The sequence below is a fragment of the Corvus cornix genome, chromosome 27, assembly GCF_000738735.6.
Source record: "Corvus cornix cornix isolate S_Up_H32 chromosome 27, ASM73873v5, whole genome shotgun sequence".
NCBI lineage: Eukaryota > Metazoa > Chordata > Aves > Passeriformes > Corvidae > Corvus > Corvus cornix.
In genome coordinates, this window is record NC_046355.1 from 3,138,506 (window position 1) to 3,160,167 (window position 21,662).

The 21,662-nt window shown below is 65.7% G+C and overlaps 2 protein-coding genes across 3 annotated transcripts; one reads left to right on the plus strand and one right to left on the minus strand.

The window, feature by feature from the left end:
- Positions 1–1,246: 1,246 nt before the first annotated feature.
- LOC104698499 (alpha-2-macroglobulin-like protein 1) lies at positions 1,247–13,635 on the plus strand. The gene is made up of 36 exons (XM_039565605.1): positions 1,247–1,462; positions 1,816–2,005; positions 2,351–2,513; positions 2,747–2,799; positions 3,428–3,448; positions 3,569–3,722; positions 3,847–3,931; positions 4,020–4,125; positions 4,366–4,480; positions 5,053–5,162; positions 5,275–5,439; positions 5,570–5,797; positions 6,113–6,170; positions 6,417–6,562; positions 6,753–6,902; positions 7,073–7,180; positions 7,402–7,489; positions 7,691–7,850; positions 8,000–8,225; positions 8,398–8,524; positions 8,743–8,864; positions 9,031–9,082; positions 9,275–9,349; positions 9,506–9,682; positions 9,791–9,872; positions 9,965–10,121; positions 10,231–10,305; positions 10,487–10,643; positions 11,153–11,370; positions 11,449–11,664; positions 11,729–11,847; positions 11,938–12,028; positions 12,160–12,228; positions 12,318–12,420; positions 12,578–12,619; positions 13,025–13,635. Exons 1-36 carry the CDS (start codon positions 1,395–1,397, stop codon positions 13,039–13,041), a joined length of 4,293 nt encoding a protein of 1,430 aa, XP_039421539.1. The 5' UTR covers positions 1,247–1,394; the 3' UTR covers positions 13,042–13,635.
- On the minus strand, positions 13,629–21,443 carry FTSJ3 (FtsJ RNA 2'-O-methyltransferase 3). Of its 2 annotated transcripts, none has more exons than XM_039565607.1 (22): positions 21,339–21,443; positions 20,847–20,971; positions 20,665–20,770; positions 20,458–20,504; positions 20,223–20,302; positions 20,003–20,102; positions 19,522–19,716; positions 18,870–18,985; positions 18,254–18,358; positions 18,078–18,178; positions 17,891–17,971; positions 17,662–17,814; positions 17,324–17,459; positions 16,694–16,890; positions 16,470–16,596; positions 16,179–16,272; positions 15,763–15,919; positions 15,598–15,674; positions 15,297–15,393; positions 15,026–15,209; positions 14,664–14,758; positions 13,629–14,443 (listed from the first exon to the last, which is right to left on the minus strand). In XM_039565607.1, the coding sequence occupies exons 2-22, from the start codon at positions 20,911–20,913 to the stop codon at positions 14,254–14,256; spliced, it is 2,505 nt and encodes an 834-aa protein (XP_039421541.1). In that variant the 5' UTR covers positions 20,914–20,971; positions 21,339–21,443; the 3' UTR covers positions 13,629–14,253. The 2 variants fall into 2 exon arrangements, with proteins under 2 accessions (XP_039421541.1, XP_039421540.1); XM_039565606.1 differs by having other exon boundaries at positions 21,321–21,343.
- Positions 21,444–21,662: the final 219 nt, after the last annotated feature.

A 21,662-nucleotide genomic window follows, 5' to 3' on the forward strand; every position in this document is an offset into this window, starting at 1 on the left:
GTTTTCCACTGTCGGTGGGAGTGAAAGCTTGAGGAGAAGGAAAAACCTCGGAGCAGGGGCTCTGGGAACAACTTGCTTTTCCTGCTCCTCCACGGCCTGCCCTGCCCGGCTGCTTTGGGCCCCAGCCCTGGCACAGCTGCCCAGGGCAGGGCTGGGCCCCATCCTGCGAGGGATTTCACAAGTGGCACTTGGGGACAGGGGTCAGTGGTGGCCTTGGCAGTGCTGGGGGAGCCGTGAGCTCCTCGTCCCATCCAACCATCCCAGGATGTCTGGCAGGGCACTGACCCCAGGGACTCAGGCCCCCTGCTGCGGCCTCATGTCCTTGGGGGTGGCAGCTCCAGCCTCCTCTGGCCACCCACAGCCTGTGGGGCTGTTCAAAAGGGCAGGGAGGTGGGCACGGGGCCGTGTCCAGCAAAGCCTGAGCTGGGCAGGTGTGGGGACAGAGCTGTGGTCACCTGAGATCCCACGGGAAAGGCCAGGCCCATCCATGGCTTCCTGTGAGGCCCTGGCACAGGGTGCCCAGAGCAGCTGGGGCTGCCCCTGGATCCCTGGCAGTGTCCCAGGCCAGGCTGGACATTGGGGCTGGGAGCAGCCTGGGACAGTGGGAGGTGTCCCTGCCCAGGGGAGGGGGTGGAAGTGGATGAGCTTTAAGGTCCCTCCCAACCCAAACCATTCCAGGGTTCCACGGATCCAGCACCCTCCAAGGGAAGGGAACTGCAAGGCCCTGGAGCAGGGGATGTGCTCAGGACACCGTGGGGCTGTCGTGGAGCTCCTCAACTGTCCCAAATTCCCACCAGGACCGAGGGAAGCAGCTCGGCCCTGCCCTGGCAGGTGTCCAGCTGCCACGTGTGGAATGGGAGCAGAGGGAGTGATGCCACATCCCAACACTGCCCTGTTCCTCTGTCCAGATTGGGTAAAACTGGAGAAAACCAGGCAAAAAGCCAGCCTGGGACACGTGATCAGCCCAAACTCGGTTCACTTTGAAATACCTGTAAATTTTCCATTTCTGAGAAGTCACCCCAGCTCCCAGCCTCTCCTTGTGTTGTGCTCCCTGTTTTTGTTTTTCATTTGTTCCTGCTGCCTCCTGACACCATTTCCCAGAAAATCCATGTGGAGGTGGCTCCTGCCCCACACTGAACCTCCAGGAACCTTTCCCAATATTTGCAAAATTCCCTGGGATCCTTGACCCCTGGAGGCCGTGGCCAGAGGGCAAACATTGCCCGGACTTTATCTGCAGGTGCCTGGGGTTCCTCTGCCAGCCCCCATTTCCTCCCTGCACGGGACACAAAGATCCCTTTCCCGAGCCTGCAGCGGGGCAGAGGCGGATCCAGAGCGATCCCAGACCTGCAGGAGGAGGCTGTGGCTGTTCCCAGCATCCACATCCAGCTGGAGACATGAGGTCTCCAGCCCTTCCTGTCCTCCTCCTCATCCTGCTCCTCTCAGCCGGGGCCTCTGCAGCACCGTAAGTCCCCCCCGTCCATCTGTGCCTGCTGGGGTGGTTTAACCTCGGCTCCTCGGCAGCTCCTGGTGGGATTCAATCCTTCCCATGCCCTGATGGCTGCTCGGCCTGGGGGGTTGTCCCTGCCCAGCATCACCGAGGACATGGCCCTGGTGGCCCTGGTGGCCCTGGTGGCTCTGAGGGGTGGTTGTCCCCTCACCTGCAGAGCTGAGCTGAGGGGCCAAGGGCAGCCCAGAGGCAGAGAGGGGAGGCTCGGGGGGTTCCTGTGCTCCCAGGGGCTTTTCCAGGTCTCTGTGGGGCCGTGCTGGACGTGCCTCACCCCCAGGGCTCTCTCTCCTGTCACTTGTCCTCGCCAGGAGTTTCGTGGTGGTGTCCCCGGCTGTGCTGTACCACCCCCACCCTGCCACGCTCTGGGTGCACCTCAGTGACCTCCAGGGGCCCGTCCAGGTCCGTGTCCAGCTGCAGAGGAGCAGTGGGACCCCGGCCACCACCCTGCTGAGGAGAGAGGTCCTGGAGCCTCATCTGCACCTGAACGTCACCTTCCCCGTGAGTGTCCCCCCAGTGCCACCCCAAACCAGCCGGCAGCAGGGAGGGGGCCCTGGGTGGTCTCCAGGCCCTTTCCATCAGCTCCACACAGGGCTGGGAGCGGATGTGGCTCCCCTGTGACTTCCCCGTCTTTTGGCAGAGTCTCACCCCTCACCCTGACAGAACTCCAGGCCCAGCCCAGTCATCCCGTGGCTGGAATGATCCCGTTTGAGGACCCGCAGGGCGCTGGGGGGATGTTTCTTCCCAGCCCCTGGCTCGTGGAAGGGGTGGGGAGTGCTCTGGGTCACCCCGAGGGAGCCTGGGCACCGTCCTTGTCCCCACCCCGAGCCTGCTGTTCCCCTGCAGGCTCCAGCCCCCGCCACAGGGAAGGAGGAAATCGTGGAGCTGCACGTCTCGATCCAGGGAGATTCCCTGAATGTCTCCGAGTCGAAGAAGGTGATGCTGAGAGCCCTGGAGCCCGGGATCTTCATCCAGACAGACAAGGCTGTCTACAAGCCTGGGCAGGAAGGTGAGGGCGGCAGAAGGAACCACCCAGCTCTGGGGGACCCCCCTGGTTGGGGAGAGGGGTGAGGAGGCCCAGCCTTGCTCCTGCACTGCCTGGAAATGGGAGGGATCATCCTGGGATGTCCCTGGGCAATGCCAGGGCTTGCCGGAGGCCCTGCTGTGTGAGGGGCTCAGGGAGGATTTCCATCCACCTTCCCGTGGGTGAAGCCACTCCTCCATCTCCGCTTCCTTTCCCAGTGAAGTTCCGAGTTGTCTCTTTGGACAAAGACCTGAGCCCCAGCAACCAGAAGGTGAGAGGAGGGCTGGGACGTGGCGAGGTGCCGAGGGCTCCCTGCACTGTCCCAGCCAGCCGTGGGAGAGGTGTGGGAGTCACCTTTCCCCTCGGGAATGCTGCCCCGGCCAGCCCTGCCCGGGGAGCTGCCCCCGGGGCAGGGGTGCCCTGTGCTGCTCAGGGGCACAGCAGGGTCGGGAAGGAGAAAGCAGAGGGCATGTGTGACACGTGAATGTGCCCACGCCAGCTCCCAGCCAGGGATGGAGCCCTGGTGAGTGGGAAGCAGGGAATGCGCTGCTGATATCCATCAAGGCATCAGACACCAGGAGCACCGGCAGGCTCAGCCTCTGGCACCCCTGGGCAGTCCCTGGGGTCTCTGCAAGTGCAGGATCTTCCCAGATTAAAGGGGTTCTGGACTCTTCCTAACGCACTGGGAGATGCCACCTGTCCGTGCCATGCTGGCACTGCCCTCGGGCTCATGCCGGCCACAGCCAGGCTCAAAATCCACCCCAAAGCATCTTGAGGGCTGGGAAGTTCACAGCATCCCACAGGAAACCCTCTCTCTACCCCATCCACGGCTGTGCCCACCCCGGTGAGACCCCAAGGGATGGAATTGCTCCTCTGACCATCCTCTCTTTGCCTTCCAGCTGCCCCTGGTGTTCCTGAAGGTCAGTTTGGGACACCCGGGCGTGGGGTGGGCACGGGAGGGCCGGGAGAGGGGACACAGGACGCAGCCAGGGGCTGTTTGCTGGGCTCCCCGGGCGCTGATCCCGCGTATCCCGGCGCAGGATCCCAGCGGGAATCGCATCGCGCAGTGGCGGGAGGTGACCCCTCGGCAGGGAATCGTGGATTTGTCCCTCCCGCTGGCCTCGGAGCCGGCCCTGGGCACCTACACCATCAGCGTGGAGGGGAAGAGCCATTCCTTCAGCGTGGAGGAATACGGTACATGGGGACTGGGAGGTGGGATCCCACCGTGGGCAGCAGGTCTTGACCCCCTCCAGCCACCCAGGCGGTGTTGGCACTGTCCTCAGAGTGACCACCCTCTGTCCTTGTGCTTGTCCACCAGTGCTGCCCAAGTTTGAGGTGACCATCCATCTCCCCAGCGCGCTGCGGACGAAGGACGAGAAGTTTCCGGTGGAGATCTGCGGGCGGTGAGCTGGGAACAGGGAACGGGGAGGGATCAGGGCGTCCAGCAGGGTGTGGCCACCCCAGCACAGCCTCTCCACTGTCCCCACACAGCTACACCTACGGGAAGCCCGTCCAGGGGAAGGTCCAGGCTGACCTGTGCCTCAGCCAGAGGCTCTGGCCTCTCTACAGGGAGACCTGCACCCAGGTTACTGGGCAGGTGAGCGTGGTGGGACTGGGGCCGCCACTGGGACACTGGGGCTGCCACTGGGACGCTGGGGGTGCCACTGGGATGCTGGGGGTGCCACCGGGATGCTGGAGGTGCCACTGGGATGCTGGGGGTGCCACTGAGGTGCTGGGGGTGCCACTGGGACGCTGGGGGTGCCACTGGGACGCTGGGGCTGCCACTGGGACGGGTCCTTCCCGGGAATGCTGCTGACGGGGTTGATTCTCCCTCCAGACGGGGAAGAACGGCTGCTTTTCCACAGAGGTTTCGTTGGCTGCGTTCAACATGACCACCTTGGAGACGGAGAAGAAACTGGAAGTCAAGGCATCGCTGGTGGAGGATGGCACAGGTGGGGACGGGGTGTGGCCACCCCCACGCGCTCCCACGGGATCGGTCTTCTCCAGGAACACCCAAAAGCACTGCTGGGATTTAGGGGTGCACACGCAGGGATGGGGTTTGGGTGCAGATGCGAGTCAGGTCAGCCTGGCAAGACTTGGAATTCCAAGCAGAGGAAAAAAGCCTTTCCAGTGCAGGACGCTGAATCCTGGCAGTGCAGAGTGGTTGGGTTCACCCAGGCTGGGGGGGCGGCTTCCTCTCCAAGCTCGTCCCTCGCTCGCCACCTCCTCACACCGGGAGTGCCTGGCTTGGCTGGAGACAAAGGAGAGCAGGGCTTGTCCCTGTGCCCATCGGCCCGGGGTGGCCCCTCACGATGGTGGGAAGTGTCTGCCCCCAGCTGCACCCTGGACCAGGTCTGAAATATTCCACAGGGCTTCTGCTGCTCCTGTAGGAGATGCAAACCGTGCTGGGAGCTGCAGGAGGAAAGCCCAAATATCCAGGCACCCTTTCTGCGTGGGGACAGGGGCACTGGCTGGAGCTAAGCCGTGTCCCTCAGCACCCTGAGCTCCCCCTCGCTCCCCGCAGGGCTGGAGATGAAGAGCACCAAGAGCTGCGAGGTTCTACCCGAGAAGATCACGGTCACCTTTGAGAAACCCGATCACGTCTACAAGCGCGGCCTCCCCTACACCGGGATGGTAACGGGAGCTCCCTCTCCCCGCGGGGCTCACCTGCCCCTGCCCACCCCCAGCCCCGTTCTGCCACGGCTGCAGCCCCAAACCGCGGCATCTCCCCTTCCCTCCCGCACAGATCCGGCTGAAGGGCGCCGACGGCTCCGGGCTGCCCCAGAGGCAGGTCCTGCTCTTTGTCTGGAACCAGGGACAAGAGAAGACCCAAAGCTTCCTGACAGACAGCTCGGGGAGAGCCTCCTTCCAGCTGGACGCCTCTGGCTGGAGTGGCAGGGTCTCCTTGCGGGTAAGGCCCCCACCCGCGCCCCCCCTCGGGGGTCCCTGGGCTGCCTCCTGCAGCGGGGTGGGGCCTTGGAGCTGCACCAGCGACACCTCGGGGGCTGCTGCATGGATTCAGCCCCGGATTCCCACCTCAGGCTCAAGTCAGCAGGACAGCTCAGAGCCAGGACGAGCACTCAGGAGTCACCCACGAGGATGCCTTTCTGTCAGTCATGCCCTTCTCATCGAAGAGTGGGAGCTTCCTGCACATCCGCGACCCGGAGGGGGAGCTGCCCTGCGGCCGTCCCCAGCTGTTCCACGTGGATTCCATCTTCAGCAAGGAGGCTTTAGGCAGTGGGCTGAAGAACCTGGATCTGGTTTTCATGGTGAGCCCCGGCTTGGGGAGGGAGGGCAGCAGGAATCAGCGCGGTTGTGTGGGAAGGGCCACACCTCCACACACGTTCGTGGTGGTGTCCCCGGGGACAGGACAATGAGCAACCAGTCCTGGAGAGCCTGAGGGACCTGTTGGAGGCGGTGGCTGCTGCCACTGTTGGGCCTGCACCCCCATGGGAGGTGTTGGGGGGCTGGAGATTGGGCATGGTCAGAAATCATCCCAGAACGTCCATGGTGGGTCCGTCCACCATCAGGGCACTTTGATTCCACACTCAGCACCAGTTTTGTTCTCACTCCCTCCTCTGCAGGTCCTGGCCAAGGGGACCATCACCACCATCTTCAAGAAAGAGGTCTCTGCAGAGCCTGGTAGGTCCCACGGCACGGAGGGGCTGCGCAGGGCTCTGCTCCCTGTGCCTGCTCCTCACAGAACCACGGAATGATTTGGGTTAGAAGGGGCCTCCAAGCCCATCCCATCCCGCCCCTGCCGTGGGCAGGGACACCTTATGCTCTCCCAGGGTGCTCCAAGCTCTGTCCAACCCGGCCTCGGACGCTTCCAGGGCTGGAGCAGCCGCAGCTTCCCTGGGTAACATCCGCCCCCTTTCCATGCTCCAGGACAGAGGGTCTCCATCTCCCTGGAGCTGCCCATCGGGCTGGAGCTGGCGCCCATGGCCAGGTTTCTGGTCTACGTGGTGCTGCCCAACGGCGAGATGGTGGCTGACAGCACCGAGCTCTACGTGGCCAAGTGCTTCCCCAACCAGGTGAGAGGAGCTGGGCTGTCCATGGCTGCTGCCTCGGGATCCATCCCGCTGCCGGTGCATCGCAGTGCCGCGGTCTCTCAACCCATTCCCTGGTCCCCAAACCCTCCAAGAAGAGCTCTCCCGTGGCTCGGTCCTGCCCCTCCACGGGAGGTGACCGCCCTCTGCCCCGTCCCCTGCTGTCCCTGCGCAGGTGACGATGGCGTTTTCAGAGGCCAGGGCCCTGCCTGGGGCGGCGCTGAGGCTGCAGCTGGGGGCGGCCCCGGGCTCGCTCTGCGCCGTGCGAGCCGTGGATCGCAGTGTGCTGCTCCTGAAGCCCGAGGCTGAGCTCAACGCCGAGGCCGTGAGTGCTGGCCCTGCCTGGGGTCCCGGTGCAGCCCCAGGAGCAGCCTGGCTGGGGGTGGGGTGCCACTGGCTCAGGTGTCCCTCCCTCGCAGGGACCCGGTGCCGCGGTGGCTCCCGGGCAGAGCTCTGCGCTCCGAAATTGAGGATTTTGCACATGTTCATTCCCAGGTCTACAAAGCACTGCCCGAATTCAGCTACCCCCCCAGCATCCAGGATGAATCACCCTGTCACTTCTACTGGGACGACTCCAAGATGGAAACCTACAAGTTATTCCAGGTGAAGCTCTCCCCGCCCGGTTCCTCCCCACCCCGGAGCCGCCCGCGCTTTGCCCAAGTGCGGGGAAAGCCACACCTGTGGCAAAGGACCTTCCCTTTCCTGCCAAGCCCAGGCTCCTTCTCCACGTGTTTTCTGTAGCCCTGGGACTGACTGCTCACTGCTGGAATGGGGATATTCCTCCTGCTGGCTGGAGGAGGTGCCCAACCTCTGCTTTTCCACAGGATGCAGCCCTGAAGCTCTTCACCAATGCCAAGACCAGGGGGGATTGCTTGCGAAGGTTGATAATGTTTGGAGTCCCTGCTCCTAGAGGTGAGCACAGCCCTTGTGCCAAAAAGAGCAAAGAGCTGGTGGCCAGTCCTGGCTGCCGTGTCCTCAGGGAGACTCGGAGCCATCCAGAAAATACCGTCGGCATCAAAGAGGATGGAAGAGGATTTTGGTCACCTTTGTGCTGGCTGCAGGTCAGGTCTGGCTGAGACCTGAGGCCCCCAAGTTCTGCTCTGCCTTTTCCAGGAGAGGTGCTACTGTCCCGTTTCACGGCAGAAAGCGAAGATGTCTCAGTACTCATGAGCATGCCCAGCCCAGCCATCCAGGTCATCCAGGACAGGGAAGAGCCCCCAGCCCCCCGGACGTACTTCCCAGAGACGTGGCTGTGGGACCTGGTCCCTGTGGGGTGAGAGAGGACAGCTCCCAAGGGAAGGGAGTTGGGGACCTCAGGACTCCTTGTCCCTGCGGGATGGCACCAGCAGTGTCGCAGCGGTGCCACTCCGGCGATGCCACCGGCCGTGGTGGGGTGGCCTCATGATGTTCTCCGTGCCGCAGGGAGGGCGGCTCTGCCGAGGTGACGGTGACAGTGCCCGACACCATCACGGAGTGGGAGGCTGGGATGTTCTGCACGGCCCCGCAGGGCCTGGGGCTGTCCCCTGCTGTCACCCTCACGGCCTTCCAGCCGTTCTTCGTGGAGCTGGCGCTGCCCTACGCCGTGGTGCGCCACGAGACCTTCACCCTCAGGGCCAGCGTCTTCAACTACCTGCGCCAGTGCCTGAGGGTGAGCAGGGACGGGCAGGGGAGCCTGGGGGCTGGGCAGGTGAGCCTGGCTCTGGGGCTGGCAGGGGCTGATGGAGCCGTGGCCGTGCCCCGCAGGTTCAGTGAGGGCTGGGCAGGTGAGCCTGGCTCTGGGGGCTGGCAGGGGCTGATGGAGCCGTGGCCGTGCCCCGCAGGTTCAGGTGACGCTGGCGGAGTCGGCGGAGCTGGAGGGGTCACCAGGCGCAGGGGACAGCTACAGCAGCTGTGTCTGTGCAGACGAAGCCAAGACCTTCCAGTGGGGTGTGAGAGCCACCAGCCTGGGTACAGAGCTGCCACCACCCCGCCCTGCTGCCCGGGGACCCGCTCAGGGGTGGGGAGGGCAGGAACAAACCCCACGGCACCTGGGGAGTTCTCCCTCGCTCCACTCCCACCCTTCCGGGGCACCCCCAGCCCAGTCCAGCCCGCCCCAGGCCAAGCCCAGGGGCTACGCTCAGGTTTGGGGGCTCCCTGGGGACTGAGGGCTGCATCTGCACCTGCAGGGCAGGTGAACATCACCGTGAGCACCGAGGCCCTCAGCTCCACCGAGCCCTGTGGCAACGAGCTGCCCCTGGTGCCGGCCCAGGGCCGCGTGGACACCGTGATAAAGCCCCTGCTGGTGCAGGTCAGAGCGTTGTGGAGGAGGAAAATGGGATGGATTTGGGAGCAGGATGCAAGCAGCCCTTGGGGGGCAGTGGGAGAGCAGCCAGACGTGAAGCCAGGGTGACCCAGGGGACAGGGGGACAGGCAGGTCCCTCCTCCTGACTGACTCTGGTGCTGCTTCCTCACAGCCCGGGGGGATCCTGGTGGAGAAGGCTCACAGCTCCCTGCTCTGCCAGGAAGGTAGGACCGGCCAGGGTTGTCCAGCAGCACCGGGGGATGTGGACGGGGCGCTTGGCCACTGGTCACAAGGGCCACCAGCCCAGAAGAGCCAAGGGCCAGGGTGCCTGGGCGGGAAGGGGCTGGGTGAGGTTGCCACGGGGCAGGCCGGGAGCAGCTGGGCATTCCCACTGTCACAGCCCTGTGTCCCCACAGGTGCTGAGGAAGTCTCCTTGGAGATTCCTGCAAACATCCTGGAGAGCTCCCAGAGAGCCCACGTCACCGTGATGGGTAAGGGACAGGCCGGGGGGCCTGGGGACCGCGGGGACAGGGTGGGTGCAGAGCTCCCCCCGCTCGGCAGGACGTGGCACCAGCTGGAGCTGACACGGAAGGGGACACGGGCGCTGGTGGCAGGGGCACAGCTGATGGCGTGTCCCCCTGGGACAGGTGACATCCTGGGCAACGCCCTGCAGAACCTGGACAGTCTCCTGGCCATGCCCTACGGCTGTGGGGAGCAGAACATGGTTCGCTTTGCCCCCAACATCTACATCCAGCAGTACCTGGAGAAGACCGGGCAGCTGCTGCCGGACATCCGCGCCAAGGCACAGGGCTTCCTGCAGAGCGGTCAGTGGCACCCTGACTCCCCGCTGGGAGGGACACACAGCCCCCTCCCCACTGCGCGTGGCTCCCCTGGGCACGGGAAGAATGCTCTGTCCGCGTGTCCTGCCGCAGGGTACCAGCGGGAGCTGCTCTACAAACACGACGACGGCTCCTACAGCGCCTTCGGGAAGAGCGATCGCGAGGGCAACACCTGGTGAGGGCTCTGCAGCTGCACCCGGGGCTCCTCCTGCCCCCCAGGGCACCCCCGCGCTGACCCCCGGCCCTGTGATGTGTCCCTGGCTCCAGGCTGACCGCGTTTGTCCTCAAGTCCTTCGGGCAGGCCCGCGCCTACGTGGCCATCGAGGAGCGGCACATCACGGACGCGCTGCGGTGGCTGCGGCGGCACCAGAGGGAGAGCGGCTGCTTCCGCAGCGTGGGCAAACTCTTCAACAACGCCCTGCAGGTGGGGCAGGGGCTGGCCTGGGGACCCGGAGTGTGGTCTGGGCACGGGGGGGGGTCCCCGTGCTGGTGCCACAGCCCGGCCGGACCCGCGTCCCGCTGTCCCCCTGCAGGGCGGGGTCTCGGACGAGCTGTCGCTCTCGGCGTACGTGGCGGCAGCGATGCTGGAGCTGGGGCTGCCCACGCTGGTGAGGACGGGCCCAGTGTCCCCACAGGGGCTGGGGGGTGGGGACGGCTGCTGGGGCAGGGGGTTGGCCGTTCCAGGCCACCTCGCAGCCCGAACTGGGCACAGCTGGTCTCGCTGGGCAGCACCGGTCTCTGAGCGAGCCCCATGTCCTGGGCCGGCTCCTGACTCCGCTGCCACGGCAGGAGCCGGCGTTGAGCTCAGCGCTGAAGTGCCTGGAGGCCTCTCCCACGGACAACCCCTACACGCAAGCCCTGCTCGCCTACGTGTTCGGGCTGGCGGGGCTGCGGGAGCAGCAGCGGGCGCAGCTGCAGCGCCTGGCCCAGCACAGCGTCAGCGCAGGTACCGCCACCGCCTCTGCGAGCGAGCCCCGCCCGGCCCGGCCCGGCCCGGCCCAGATCGGCCCAGCCCGGCCCGGCACGGCCCAGATAGGCCCCGATCGGCCCAGATCAGCCCGGCCCAACCTAGCCCAGATCGGCCCAGATCAGCCTAGCCCGGCCCAGCCCAGCCCAGCTCAGCTCAGCTCAGCCCAGCCCAGCCTAGCCTAGCCCAGCTCAGCTCAGCTCAGCTCAGCTCAGCTCAGCCCAGCCCAGCCTAGCCTAGCCCAGCTCAGCTCAACTCAGCTCAGCTCAACCCAGCCCAGCCCAGCCTAGCCCAGCTCAGCCCAGCCCGGCTCAGCTCAACTCGGCTCAGCCCAGCCCAGCCCAGCACAGCCCCGCTCAGCCCAGCCCAGCCTAGCCTAGCCCAGCTCAGCTCAGCTCAGCTCGGCTCGGCTCGGCTCGGCTCAGCCCAGCCCAGCCCAGCCCAGCGCAGCCCGCTCAGCCCAGCCCGGCCGGGCCCTTGTCCCGCAGACGGGCAGCTCTCCTGGCGCAGGAAGGGGCAGGCTCAGAAGCCCCCGGAGCCGTCCTGGGCCGCGGCCGCGCCGGCCGAGGTGGAGATGACGGCCTATGTCCTGCTGGCCTACCTGTCGCAGCCCTCCGTGTCCCCGGCTGACCTGGGCACGGCGGCCCGCATCGTCCGCTGGCTCTGCAAGCAGCAGAACCCCTACGGGGGCTTCGCCTCTACGCAGGTACCGGCCCGGGGCTCCGAACCGGCCCCTCCTGGGAGCCGCGCTCGGGGCTGAGCCCGGCGCTGTCCCCGTGCCCAGGACACCGTGGTGGCCCTGCAAGCCCTGGCCAAATACGCCGCCCTGACCTACGGCAGCAACGGGGACTTCACGGTGACGGTGACAGCGCCCAAGGGGACAGCGCAGGACTTCGTGCTGGACAGCGGCAACCGGCTGGTGCTGCAGCGGGCGGCCCTGCCCGAGCTGCCGGGCACCTACGGGCTGCGAGCCCGCGGGCAGGGCTGTGCCCTGGTGCAGGTGGGTACAGCCTGGGCTCCCCGGCCCCGGCCCCTGGCTGGCCTCACCCGGTGCTGCCCCCCAGGTGACCCTGCGCTACAACGTGCCCCCCCCTCCCAGCACGGGGGCATTTGAGCTGCGGGTGCAGACGGAGCCGCTGCCGGGCACACAGAACCCCCAGTTCCTCCTCCGGCTCTGGGCACGGTAGGGACGGGGCTGTCTCGGGTTTGGGGGGGACAGGAGCAGCCAGGGAGGGAGGGAAGCCAAGCCCACCCCGGGGCTCTGTCCTTGCAGGTACAGCGGGGAGCGTCCTGTCACCAATATGGTCGTCATCGAGGCCAAGCTGCCATCGGGCTACAGCCCGGACAAGAAATCCGTGGTGGAGGTGAGGAGCCCCCCAGGGTGGTCAGGGGAGAGCTACCCCATCCCACAGGTGCCTGCCCCTCGGGCGCTGTGGGACACGGAGGGACACACCCAGGGAGTGGCTGTGGCCCTTCCTGAGCCGTGTCCCTGCAGCTGAAGATGCACAGCCTGGTGAAGAAGGTGGAGGTGCAGCCCGACCAGGTGACCATTTACCTGGAGCAGGTGAGAGGGGGGCAGGAGCAGGAGCCCTGGGACCAGGGGGATTTCCCCACGGTGGGTGGCTGCACCTCCCCCCTGCGCTGTCTCCACAGCTGAGCAAGCAGGAGGAGACCTTTTCCTTCCGAGCCCAGCAGGACTTCCCGGTGAGCAACCTCCAGCCGGCCACCGTGTCCCTGTACGACTACTACGAGACAGGTGAGCCCTGCGGGGCCGTGTCCCCTGGCCCTGCTGCCACCCCGGCGGCCCCCGTGGCTCAGTGGGGTCTGGCTGAGCTCCCAGCTCACCCTGATGAGCTTTGGCTCGTTCGGGGAGCAGCTCCTCCCACCCCATGGTCACCACCCCTCCCTTGCAGGTGACCGTGTGGACGTGGCCTACACCGCACCCCCCAGCTCAGGTAGGGGCTGAGCCTGCCAGGCCAGGGGTCACCCCACCCTCGGGACCCTGATGGGGACCCAGCCACCCTGGATGGCCACCCTGGGCTGTGCTGAGCCCCGGGGGATGGAGGAGCCCATCCTGGAGTCCCGCACTGATTGTTGGGGGTTTGCTGGCCAGAGCTGGGAGCAGAGGCCAGGGAGGGCCCAGGTGTCCAGGCTGGGGGTGCAGAGAGGTGCTGTGCCTCTCTCAGGGGCCCCAGCCCCCATCAGCCCTGGCCTTCCTCCAGCCACCCCCTGGAGCTCCCCACGCCGGGGTTTGGGGTCACACAGGGGATGGGGCTCAGCCAGAGGCTCTGGGGCAACCAAGGGGGGTGGTGGGGGCCTGTGGGGACTCTCCTCTCACAGGACCATATTCCATTTTGAAGAGGAGGACAACGTCTAACCCAGCCTGCAGCCTGCCAGCCCATCCCTGCCCCAGCTCCTGCAGCCGCCAAGGACAGCGGTGGCTGAGGCTTTCTGCTCCCACCCTGGCCATGGCCCCGACCCTCCACGGGGCCACGAGGTGGCCCAGCACCACTGGCCCCCAGCAGGGCCCCTCTGGATGGAGCCACAGCTCCCTCCCCCAGGCCCAAGGACACGCACGGCTCCTCCGGCCCCGCCACGCACCGGACTCGGCTGAGCAGCCACAGCGGGAACTGCACAGGGACAGCCGGGGCCACCTCCTGCCACCCCTGCACGGGGACTCTGGGGGGCCAGCTCTGGCCTCTCCCCTCCCCACAGCACCTCAAGGGGACCCAGAGCTCCTCCCTCCTGCCAGGACATCCCGGGCAGGTCCCCACCACCCCTCAGCCTCCCTGGGAGCCACAGTGCCACCCCAGCCCCGTCCCCAGCACTGCCATGGTGCCAGTGTCACCACGAGGGCCTTGGGGACACTGCAAGCCCAGCACAAAGCACTCAGCAGCCTCGTGGAGAGAAGCCAGGGCCTGGTGCACCCCAGACCCTGCCCTGGGTCTAAATAAAGACATTTAGTCAAGCACTTCTTTACTCTTGGTCTTTGTGTGTGGGGGTCCTACCCCAGGTGGGGGTGGGGACAGAGGGGGCCAGGGTGGCTGAGGGGCTGGGCTCCCTTGGCACAGACCCAGCCAGCAGTGCCCTCTCCGCCTGTCACCTGGCACAAGGGGCCGTGGCAGTGCCAGCAGGGCTCCCTCAGCTCCCTCAGGCGCAGGACACAGCCCCGGGCAGGCTCCCACTGCGGTTAAACGCCGCCGTCCTCGAGCAGCCGCTCTGGGCAGAGGCACCCCTGTCCTGCCACCTGAGCGACAAGTCCGGCCCAGGGACGTCCCCCAGAGGCACAGCGTCCCTGGGGACAGCTGGGGCTGGCATGGATGCTCCTGTGATCTCAGCCAGCAGAGCCAGCCTGGTGACACCTGGAGCTGTGGCCATGGGCAGGGGGCCGGGGCCGCAGCGCTGGGGCCAAATGACCCCTCCCTGCCCCAGAGCAGGGCACGAGGCACTGCCACAGCAAGGCATGGAGTGAGCAAGGTGTGGCTGAGCCCCAGCCCTGTCCCCAGGGCTCCTGAGGTGGCAGTGGGGGACAGGAGCCAGCCCTGTGCCCCGAGCTGAGTCCCTTGCTGGGGATGGAGCCGCTCCCACCTCACTTGTGGCGCTTTTTCTTCTGCTCTTTGCGCTTCTGAGCCCTCACGTCCTTCTTGAGGCGGCTGTCCACCACCTTGAACTGGCCCTTGACGCCCGGGGGACGCCGCACCCGGGGTCCCACGCCCTTCTTGGCCACCAGGTAGGTGACCTGGCGCTTCTCCTTGGCCAGCCCGGCCTTCTTGTAGATGCTGCAGGAGAAGGACGAAGGTCAGGGTGAGTCTGGGTGGGACAACAACCAAACCCCAGCCAGTGTGGGGACAGCATCGGCTCCCAGCCCTGCTCTGGGCTCTGCCAGCCCCGCATCAGCCTGGCTGGGGACACAGAGCTGTCCCAGTGGCTGCAGGGACATGGCCCCAGCAGTCAGCCCAGCCCCGAAGGGAGGAGCTGGATCCTGGCTCGGCCACTCACCGGCGCAGCTGGGCCACCTTCTCCCGCTCCGAGATGTCCACGGTGCTCACCACGGCCTCGGCCTTCTTCTTCATCTGCTCCAGCTTCTTCAGCATCTGGGGGACAGCCAGGGGGACAGGGGGTCACAGGGGGCACAGAGGGGTTGGAGGCGGGACAGGGGGTTGGAGGAGGAACGGGGGAGGCAGCAGAGGGATGGAGGTTGGAGGAGGGATGGGGGATCAGAGGGGGGACAGGGGGGTCAGAGCAGGATGAGGCATCAGAGATGGGACAGGGGGATCGGAGGAGGGACAGGGGGTTCAGAGGAAGGACTGAGGCCCTGGGAGAGGACTCAGAGCACCCCTGGGAGCCCACCCCGCACTCACCCTCCGCTTCTTGCGGGCCTTGGCCTCCGCCACCTTCTTGATGGGGCGGGCGTTGATCTCCCTCCAGCGCTGCCGATAGGCCTCGACCGTCTGCTTGTCCACAGGCAGCTGCCGGCGCCGGTGCTGCCGCTCCTCCTCCGTGAACCACTCGGGCAGCTCCCCCTCCTCCTCGTTGTAGGAGTACCTGGGGGGCTCAGGTGAGCTGTGAGCAGGATGTGGGGCCCCACCTCCCCTGCCCTGCTGGGGAACAGCCCCTGCAGCCCCCAGGTACCTGTTGAAGGAGTCGTCAATGAGGTCCCGCCGGGCCTTTTTGGAGGTGACGATGACAGAGCCAAGGGCCAGGCCCTCTGCATCCAGGGCTCTTTTCACTGTGGGACACGAGAAAGCTCGGCCTGGCTGCAGCCCAGGAACTGCGGAGCAGCTCTGGGGAGCATGGTCTGCCCCCTGCCCATCTCCTGTCCCTCCCACGGGACCCCCAGGTGTGTCCCTGCCTCCCATCCCTCCCGAGGGACCCCCAGGTGTGTCCCTGCCTCCCATCCCTCCCAAGGGACCCCCATGTCCCCTCCACTCACCTGGGTTCTCAATGGGCACCACCTCGAAGCCACAGGGCTCCACACGGCCCCGCTTCCTCCCCACCGGTGCCAGTGGCCTGTGGAGAGGAGCGGGCAGGGCTGGGGTCCCTCAGCTCTCCGGGACTGTGGAGTTGGGGAGGACACCCAGACCCCCCTCAGCCTCACCTCTCGTCTTCACTGCTGCTGTCATCGTCACTGCTCTGCTCCTCCTGAGCTGTGCTGGCATCAGGGGCCGTGGCTGCCGCAGGGCTGGGCTCAGCTGCAGCCTCCTCCTCAGCCACCCTCTTCTTCTTCTTCTTCTGCCCTTTTTGTGTTGTTTTGTCTGGGAACGGGAGCCACTGGGTGAGACAGAGCCAAGGCACACCCTGCCGCAGACTCCTCCAGAGATCCTGCTCATTAACACTGCACTCGTTAACGACACAGGCTGGGAACAGCCACTGGTCTTGTGGGAGCTGTCCCTGCCCATGGCACGGGCTGGAACTGGATGCTCCTCAAGCTCCTTTCACACCCAAACCCTTCCACACTGCTGCTCAGGACCCGGTGCCCCAGGGCTGTGGGACCGTCCCTCTGCGTCCCCTCACCTCTCTGAGCCTCGCGCTGCCTCTCAGCCAACATCTGGGCCTGCCCCAACTCCAGCTCCTCGTCCGCGTCATCCTCGATGCCGGCGAAGGCGTCCTGGGATGGGGAATGGGGGGGTCAGCCCCAGGGAGGGGGGGCCAGCCCCAGGGAGGGGAGGTCAGCCCCGGGGAATGGGGGTCAGCCCCAGGGAATGGTGGTCAGCCCCAGGGAATGGGGGTCAGCCCCAGGACAGTCCTGGGAAGCTGCTGGGGCCGAGGCTGCTCCATCATTCCTGCCCCACAGGTGGGCCCCACCTTCCCAAACCACAGGCTGGTCTGTCGCTCCTCCAGCACCGACTTCTCCTCCAGGGGCACCAGCAGAGGATTCTCCACTTCCTGCTCTTCCTCGTCCTCCTCCTCTTCCTTCTGCTTAACCTTCGCCCTGTGACACGGAGCAGCAGGATCAGTGTCTCCTGGAGCTGCTCCCAGGGCAGCCCCTGCCCCAGGACGCCTCTCCCCTCTCCCCTCTCCCCTCTCACCTCTTCCCACCCCGCTCCCGCTCCAGCTTCCGCTGCCGGGCCTCGATCTCCAGCAGCTCCTCCGGGTCCAGGTCGCTGGCCAGGGACACGTCGTCCCCTTCGTCGTGATCCGACACGTAAATGTCATCGTCGCCAGGGCCGATCTCCAGCAGGGCGTCAGCCGAGGCCATGTCCCCCCGGGACAGCTCATCCAGCAGCTGCAGCACGGCATACACAGTGACACGGTGACACAGTGACACAGTGGCATGAGTGACAGTGACACAAGTGACACAGTGACAGTGTCCGTCACACAGTGACACAGTGACACAGTGACAGTGTGAGTCACACAGTTACACAGTGACATGAGTGACACAGTGACACGGTGACACGGTGACAGTGACACAGTGACATGAGTGACACAGTGACACGGTGACATGAGTGACACAGTGACATTGGCACAGTGACACAGTGACACACTGGCACAGTGAGACGAGTGACATGAGTGATACAGTGACACAGTGACAGTGACACACTGGCACAGTGACACAGTGACAGTGACATGAGTGACACACTGGCACAGTGACACAGTGACACAGGTCACACACCAGGCCCTGCCCCACCCCGATGTCCCCAGGAGCTGTCCCCACGCACCGGGGTCCTGTTGATGCTGCGCAGGGAGAACATGCTGGTGTCGCCATCGTCGGCGATGGACACCCCGGGCAGGTCCATCTTCAGCTCCACCCGCTCCCGCTGCTTCCGCTGCTCCTTCAGGATCTTCTTCTTCTTCCTGGGGGAGCCAAAGGGATGAGGCCACACTGTCCCCTCCCCACACAAACATCCCAGAGGCTCAGCCACAGCCACAGCACTGCCAGCCCCGGTGCTGGGACAGCCGGGAGCAGCTGCTTGGAGGAGCCCCAACCCACAAAGCCCCCCTGTCAGAGACAGGCTCTGGCACTGCCACCCGCTGTCCCCATCTCTCCTCTTTCTACCTCTTCAGCTCTGCCAGCTCCTCGGCCTTCATCTCTGCCAGGGCCAGTTCCACCTCCTCTTCCTCCTTCGCCTCCTCAGCAGCTGCAGCTTTCGCCTCCATCTTCTCCTTCTTCTCCTCCTCCCTGCCCTCCTCCTCCTCACCAGAGCTCAGGCTGCCAAAAGGAAGGAGCTCAGAGCAGCTGTGCTGGGGACAGCCCCACCCCAGCCTGGGGACAGCCCTGGTCCTACTTGATATCCAACTCCTTCGCCTGCTCCTTCAGCTTCTTGGCCAGGAACCGCCGCAGCTTCGTCCTCCAGTTCAGCAGGGCCCTGGGCGGGGTGGCAGCTGTTAGGGACAGCCAGCAGCCCCAGCTGGGGGGTGTGGCTCTCCCCCAGGCCCAGCGGGGTCGTGTGGCTGGCCCAGTGTCCCCAGCACCTGAGCTCCTTGCGGCCCAGCACTCGGATGTCCCTGCAGCACTGGCGCAGCTCCTCCGTGGTGGAGCTGTGGTTCTCCAGCTCCCCGTCCCCCAGAGTGATCTGGCACAGGGAAAGGGATTTCAATCCCAGCCTCCCCTCCACAGGACAGGGACAAGGACAGGGACAGGCACACACCTCGTTGGCCTTGGAGAGGAAGTCCACGGGGTTGGGAGCCTTGAGGAAGTCCATGAGGGTGAAGCGGTGGTAGAGGGTGGTGTCACCCTCAGCGTAGCCCTCGGCCTGGGGGGAAAAGGGGCTGTGGTGGCCAGGGCAGGGGACAGCCAGGCAGCTGCCTCCAGCCCCCAAGGGCGGATGGGGTCGCCTAACTCGTGTCTTGCTGCAGTGGCCACCTGAACGTGTCTGTGGCTTGTACTTGAGGACTTCAGGAATCGTTCCCAGCCTGAGCCTGAGCTAGGACGAGTCACCAGCCCCAGGCCAGCAGCAGCTCCCAGCTCCAGCTCAGACACAGGAGCTGGCAATGACAGGTTTGTGCCAGCTCCGTGCTCAGCTGAGGCCGCCTGACACAGATTCACTGTCCTAAAGCCACCCCAGAGACACAAACCCTGTGCCCAACCCCTGCAGGCTTGAACTGACCCAGCCCCAGCCTCACAATCCCCACTTCAGGCTCCAAACCTCCCCCAGACTGGCTCTTCCAACACTGCCCATCCCAAAACCTTTCATTTTCCTGACCAGTTCCCATTATCACAACCTCCTGAGGCCCAGTCCCGTGTGTGTCTGGCCTTGCTCCTACCTTGGGCTTCTTTTTGCTGACCAGCTCGCTGACGGACTTGGTGGGAACCTCCACGTCCTTGAAGGCGTATTTGGGGTCAAAGAACTTGCTGTCGATTTTGTCTGGAGCCTGATAACCTGGGATAGAGGGATCAGGGCTGTGAGAGACGTTCCTTGGGGGTGGAGGGATCAGAGGCACCCAGAATGGAGGATGAAAGCTGTGAGAGCCGTTCCTCCCGGGATGGAGGAACCACAGCCATTCCTCTGGGATAGAGGGGTCAGAGCCATTCCTTCATCCCAGGAGGAATCTGAGCCGTGGAAACCATTCCTCATGGGACGGAGGGATCAGAGCCACCCAGAATGGAGGAACCAGAGCCATCAGAGCCATTCCTCCTGGGATGGAGGGGTCAGAGCCATTCCTCCTGAGATGGAGGAATCAGAGCCATTCCTCGTGGGACGAAGGGATCAGAGCCATTCCTCCCGGGACGGAGGGATCAGAGCTGTTCCTCCTGGGATAGAGGGATCAGAGCCATTCCTCCCGGGATGAAGGGGTCAGAGCCATTCCTCCTGAGATGGCGGGATCAGAGCCATTCCTCCTGGGATGGAGGGCTCAGAGCCACCAGCAGGTTTTCCCAGCCCCATCCCAGCAGCTCCAGGTCCCCGCGGGTGCTCACCCTGGCACACCACAAAGATCTCGGCAGACTCGTTGCGGGAGGCCTGGGGCTTGGTGGCCTGGACCTTCTGGAAGAACTGCTGGAAGATCCAGAGCAGGGGCTGGTAGTCCCGGGAACGGAAAACCTTGGTGATGAACCAGCCACCCTTGCACAGGAACTCACACGCCAACTTCAGGGCCATGAGGGTCAGGTTGGCTGCAGCAGGAGAGAAGAGAGAGTGAGGGAATGACCCTTCCCTGGGAGGGTGGGGAGGGGCTGGGCTGGAATTCCCAGAGCAGCTGGGGCTGCCCCTGGATCCCTGGCAGCGTCCCAGGCCAGGCTGGACATTGGGGCTGGGAGCAGCCTGGGACAGTGGGAGGTGTCCCTGCCAGGGCAGGGCTGGCACTGGATGAGCTTTAAGGTCCTTCCCAACCCCACCAGGGTGGAATTCTCAGAGAGCACTGCGATGTCCCCGTCCCCCCGGGTCCCCACGCAGCCCCACCCTGTGAGTAGGCATCGTGCACCCAGCTGGCTCCCACGTTGGGCGCTCCATCGTTCAGCACCACGTCCACCTTCCACGTCTGCAGCTCCTTGCGCAGGGCCTGTGGGATGGGGACACCCGTCTGTCCCTCACCCAGAGCCCCACCCCACCTGCTGTGCCCCCCCTGCCCCCACAGGGACCTGTGCAGCCCCAGGCCAGCGGGGAACACCTGGGGCGGTACCTGGCGGCACTTCTCGGTGGTGATGTCCTCCTGCAGCGTCACCACGTTGGGAATGGGCTTGATGGGCACCAGATCCACCCCTGGTTGAGGAGAGACACCAAAACCCCCTCAAAAGAGGTTCCCACGTGGCTTCCCCACCCTCCTCCTCCTCCTCCCAGGATCCCCTTCCCCTGTTACATCCAGGGGCTGGGCTGGACGTCGCTGCCCGCAGCTCTGGCCAAAGCCCAGCACTCACCGATGATGAGGCTGGACACCGGCATGAACTTGGAAGCCACCTGGAGCCTGGGCAGAACAGAGAGGAGTGAAGCTGCAGCAGCACCCCAGGAGAGCCCTCGGCGCTGGGCTGCGCTCCCAGGGGTGGGGCCGAGGACAGGGACACCACAAGGAGCACCCAGGACACCCCGGGGCAGCTGGGGGCACTGAGGGGCCCATCCCCACTCACCACCCGCCGGGGGCCGCACACAGGTCCAGCAGCGCCCGCGCCTTCTGCAGGAACTGGAACTTGCGGTTGAGCTGCAGCAGCTTGAAGGAGGAGCGGGAGCGGAAGCCTGGGGGGGAGCAGGGGGTTATTGGGGTCCCAGGGCCGGCAGCCCCCCCGTCCCCCGCTGCGGGCAGGGCCCTCACCCGTCTCCTTGGCCAGGTGGTAGAACTTGTCCCGCCGGCTCTTGCCCAGTTTGCTTTTCTTGCCCATGGCGGCGGCGGGCGGCCCCGAGGGGGGCTGGGATGTGCCGTCAGCCGAGGGCTCGCGCCTGGGGGGGAACAGGGCTGAGGGGCGGCCTGGGTCCTCGAGGCTCTGCAGGAGAGCCCCGGTGCCCCTCAGGGTCCTCTCAGGGTCCCCTCCAGTGCCCGCTGTGTCTCCTTAGCTCTCTCAGTGCCTCTCCCCGCAGTGCCCCCCAGTTCCTCCCTCAGTGTCCCCCCGGTGCCCACCCGGTGCCGCCCTCGTGGCTCCCGTCATTGCCCCCCAGGCCCACCCGCACCCCGCTGAAGCCTCTGAGCCACCTCGGCTCCAGGTCCCCAGCCCTGACAGCGCCCGTGCCGCCGTCCCCAGCCCGAGCCGCCACCCCCGGACACCGAGCTGGTCCCGCTCCCGATCCAGACCCCGATCCCGATCCAGACCCTGATCCCGGTCCTGCTTCCCGGTCCCTCCGCGTGCCCGCGCCGCTTTCCCGGCGTGCTCCGCGCGAACCACCCAGCTTCCGCTTCCTCCTGCTGAAGCCGCCATTTTAGGAGTGGCGCACCCCCCCCCCTCCGCAGCCAGCGGGTGGAAGAAGGGGAAGGATAACGGGGCACCTCGAAGGTTTGGGAAATAATAACGGTCCGCTCGGTGCCGCGTTCACCGCCCTTTCCTTCCCCTGCCGTGCTTTACTACACGGAGGAATCACCTTTGACCATTCCAAGATGGCGGCGCAGTCCCGACAGGAGTGACCGGCCATTGCGCAC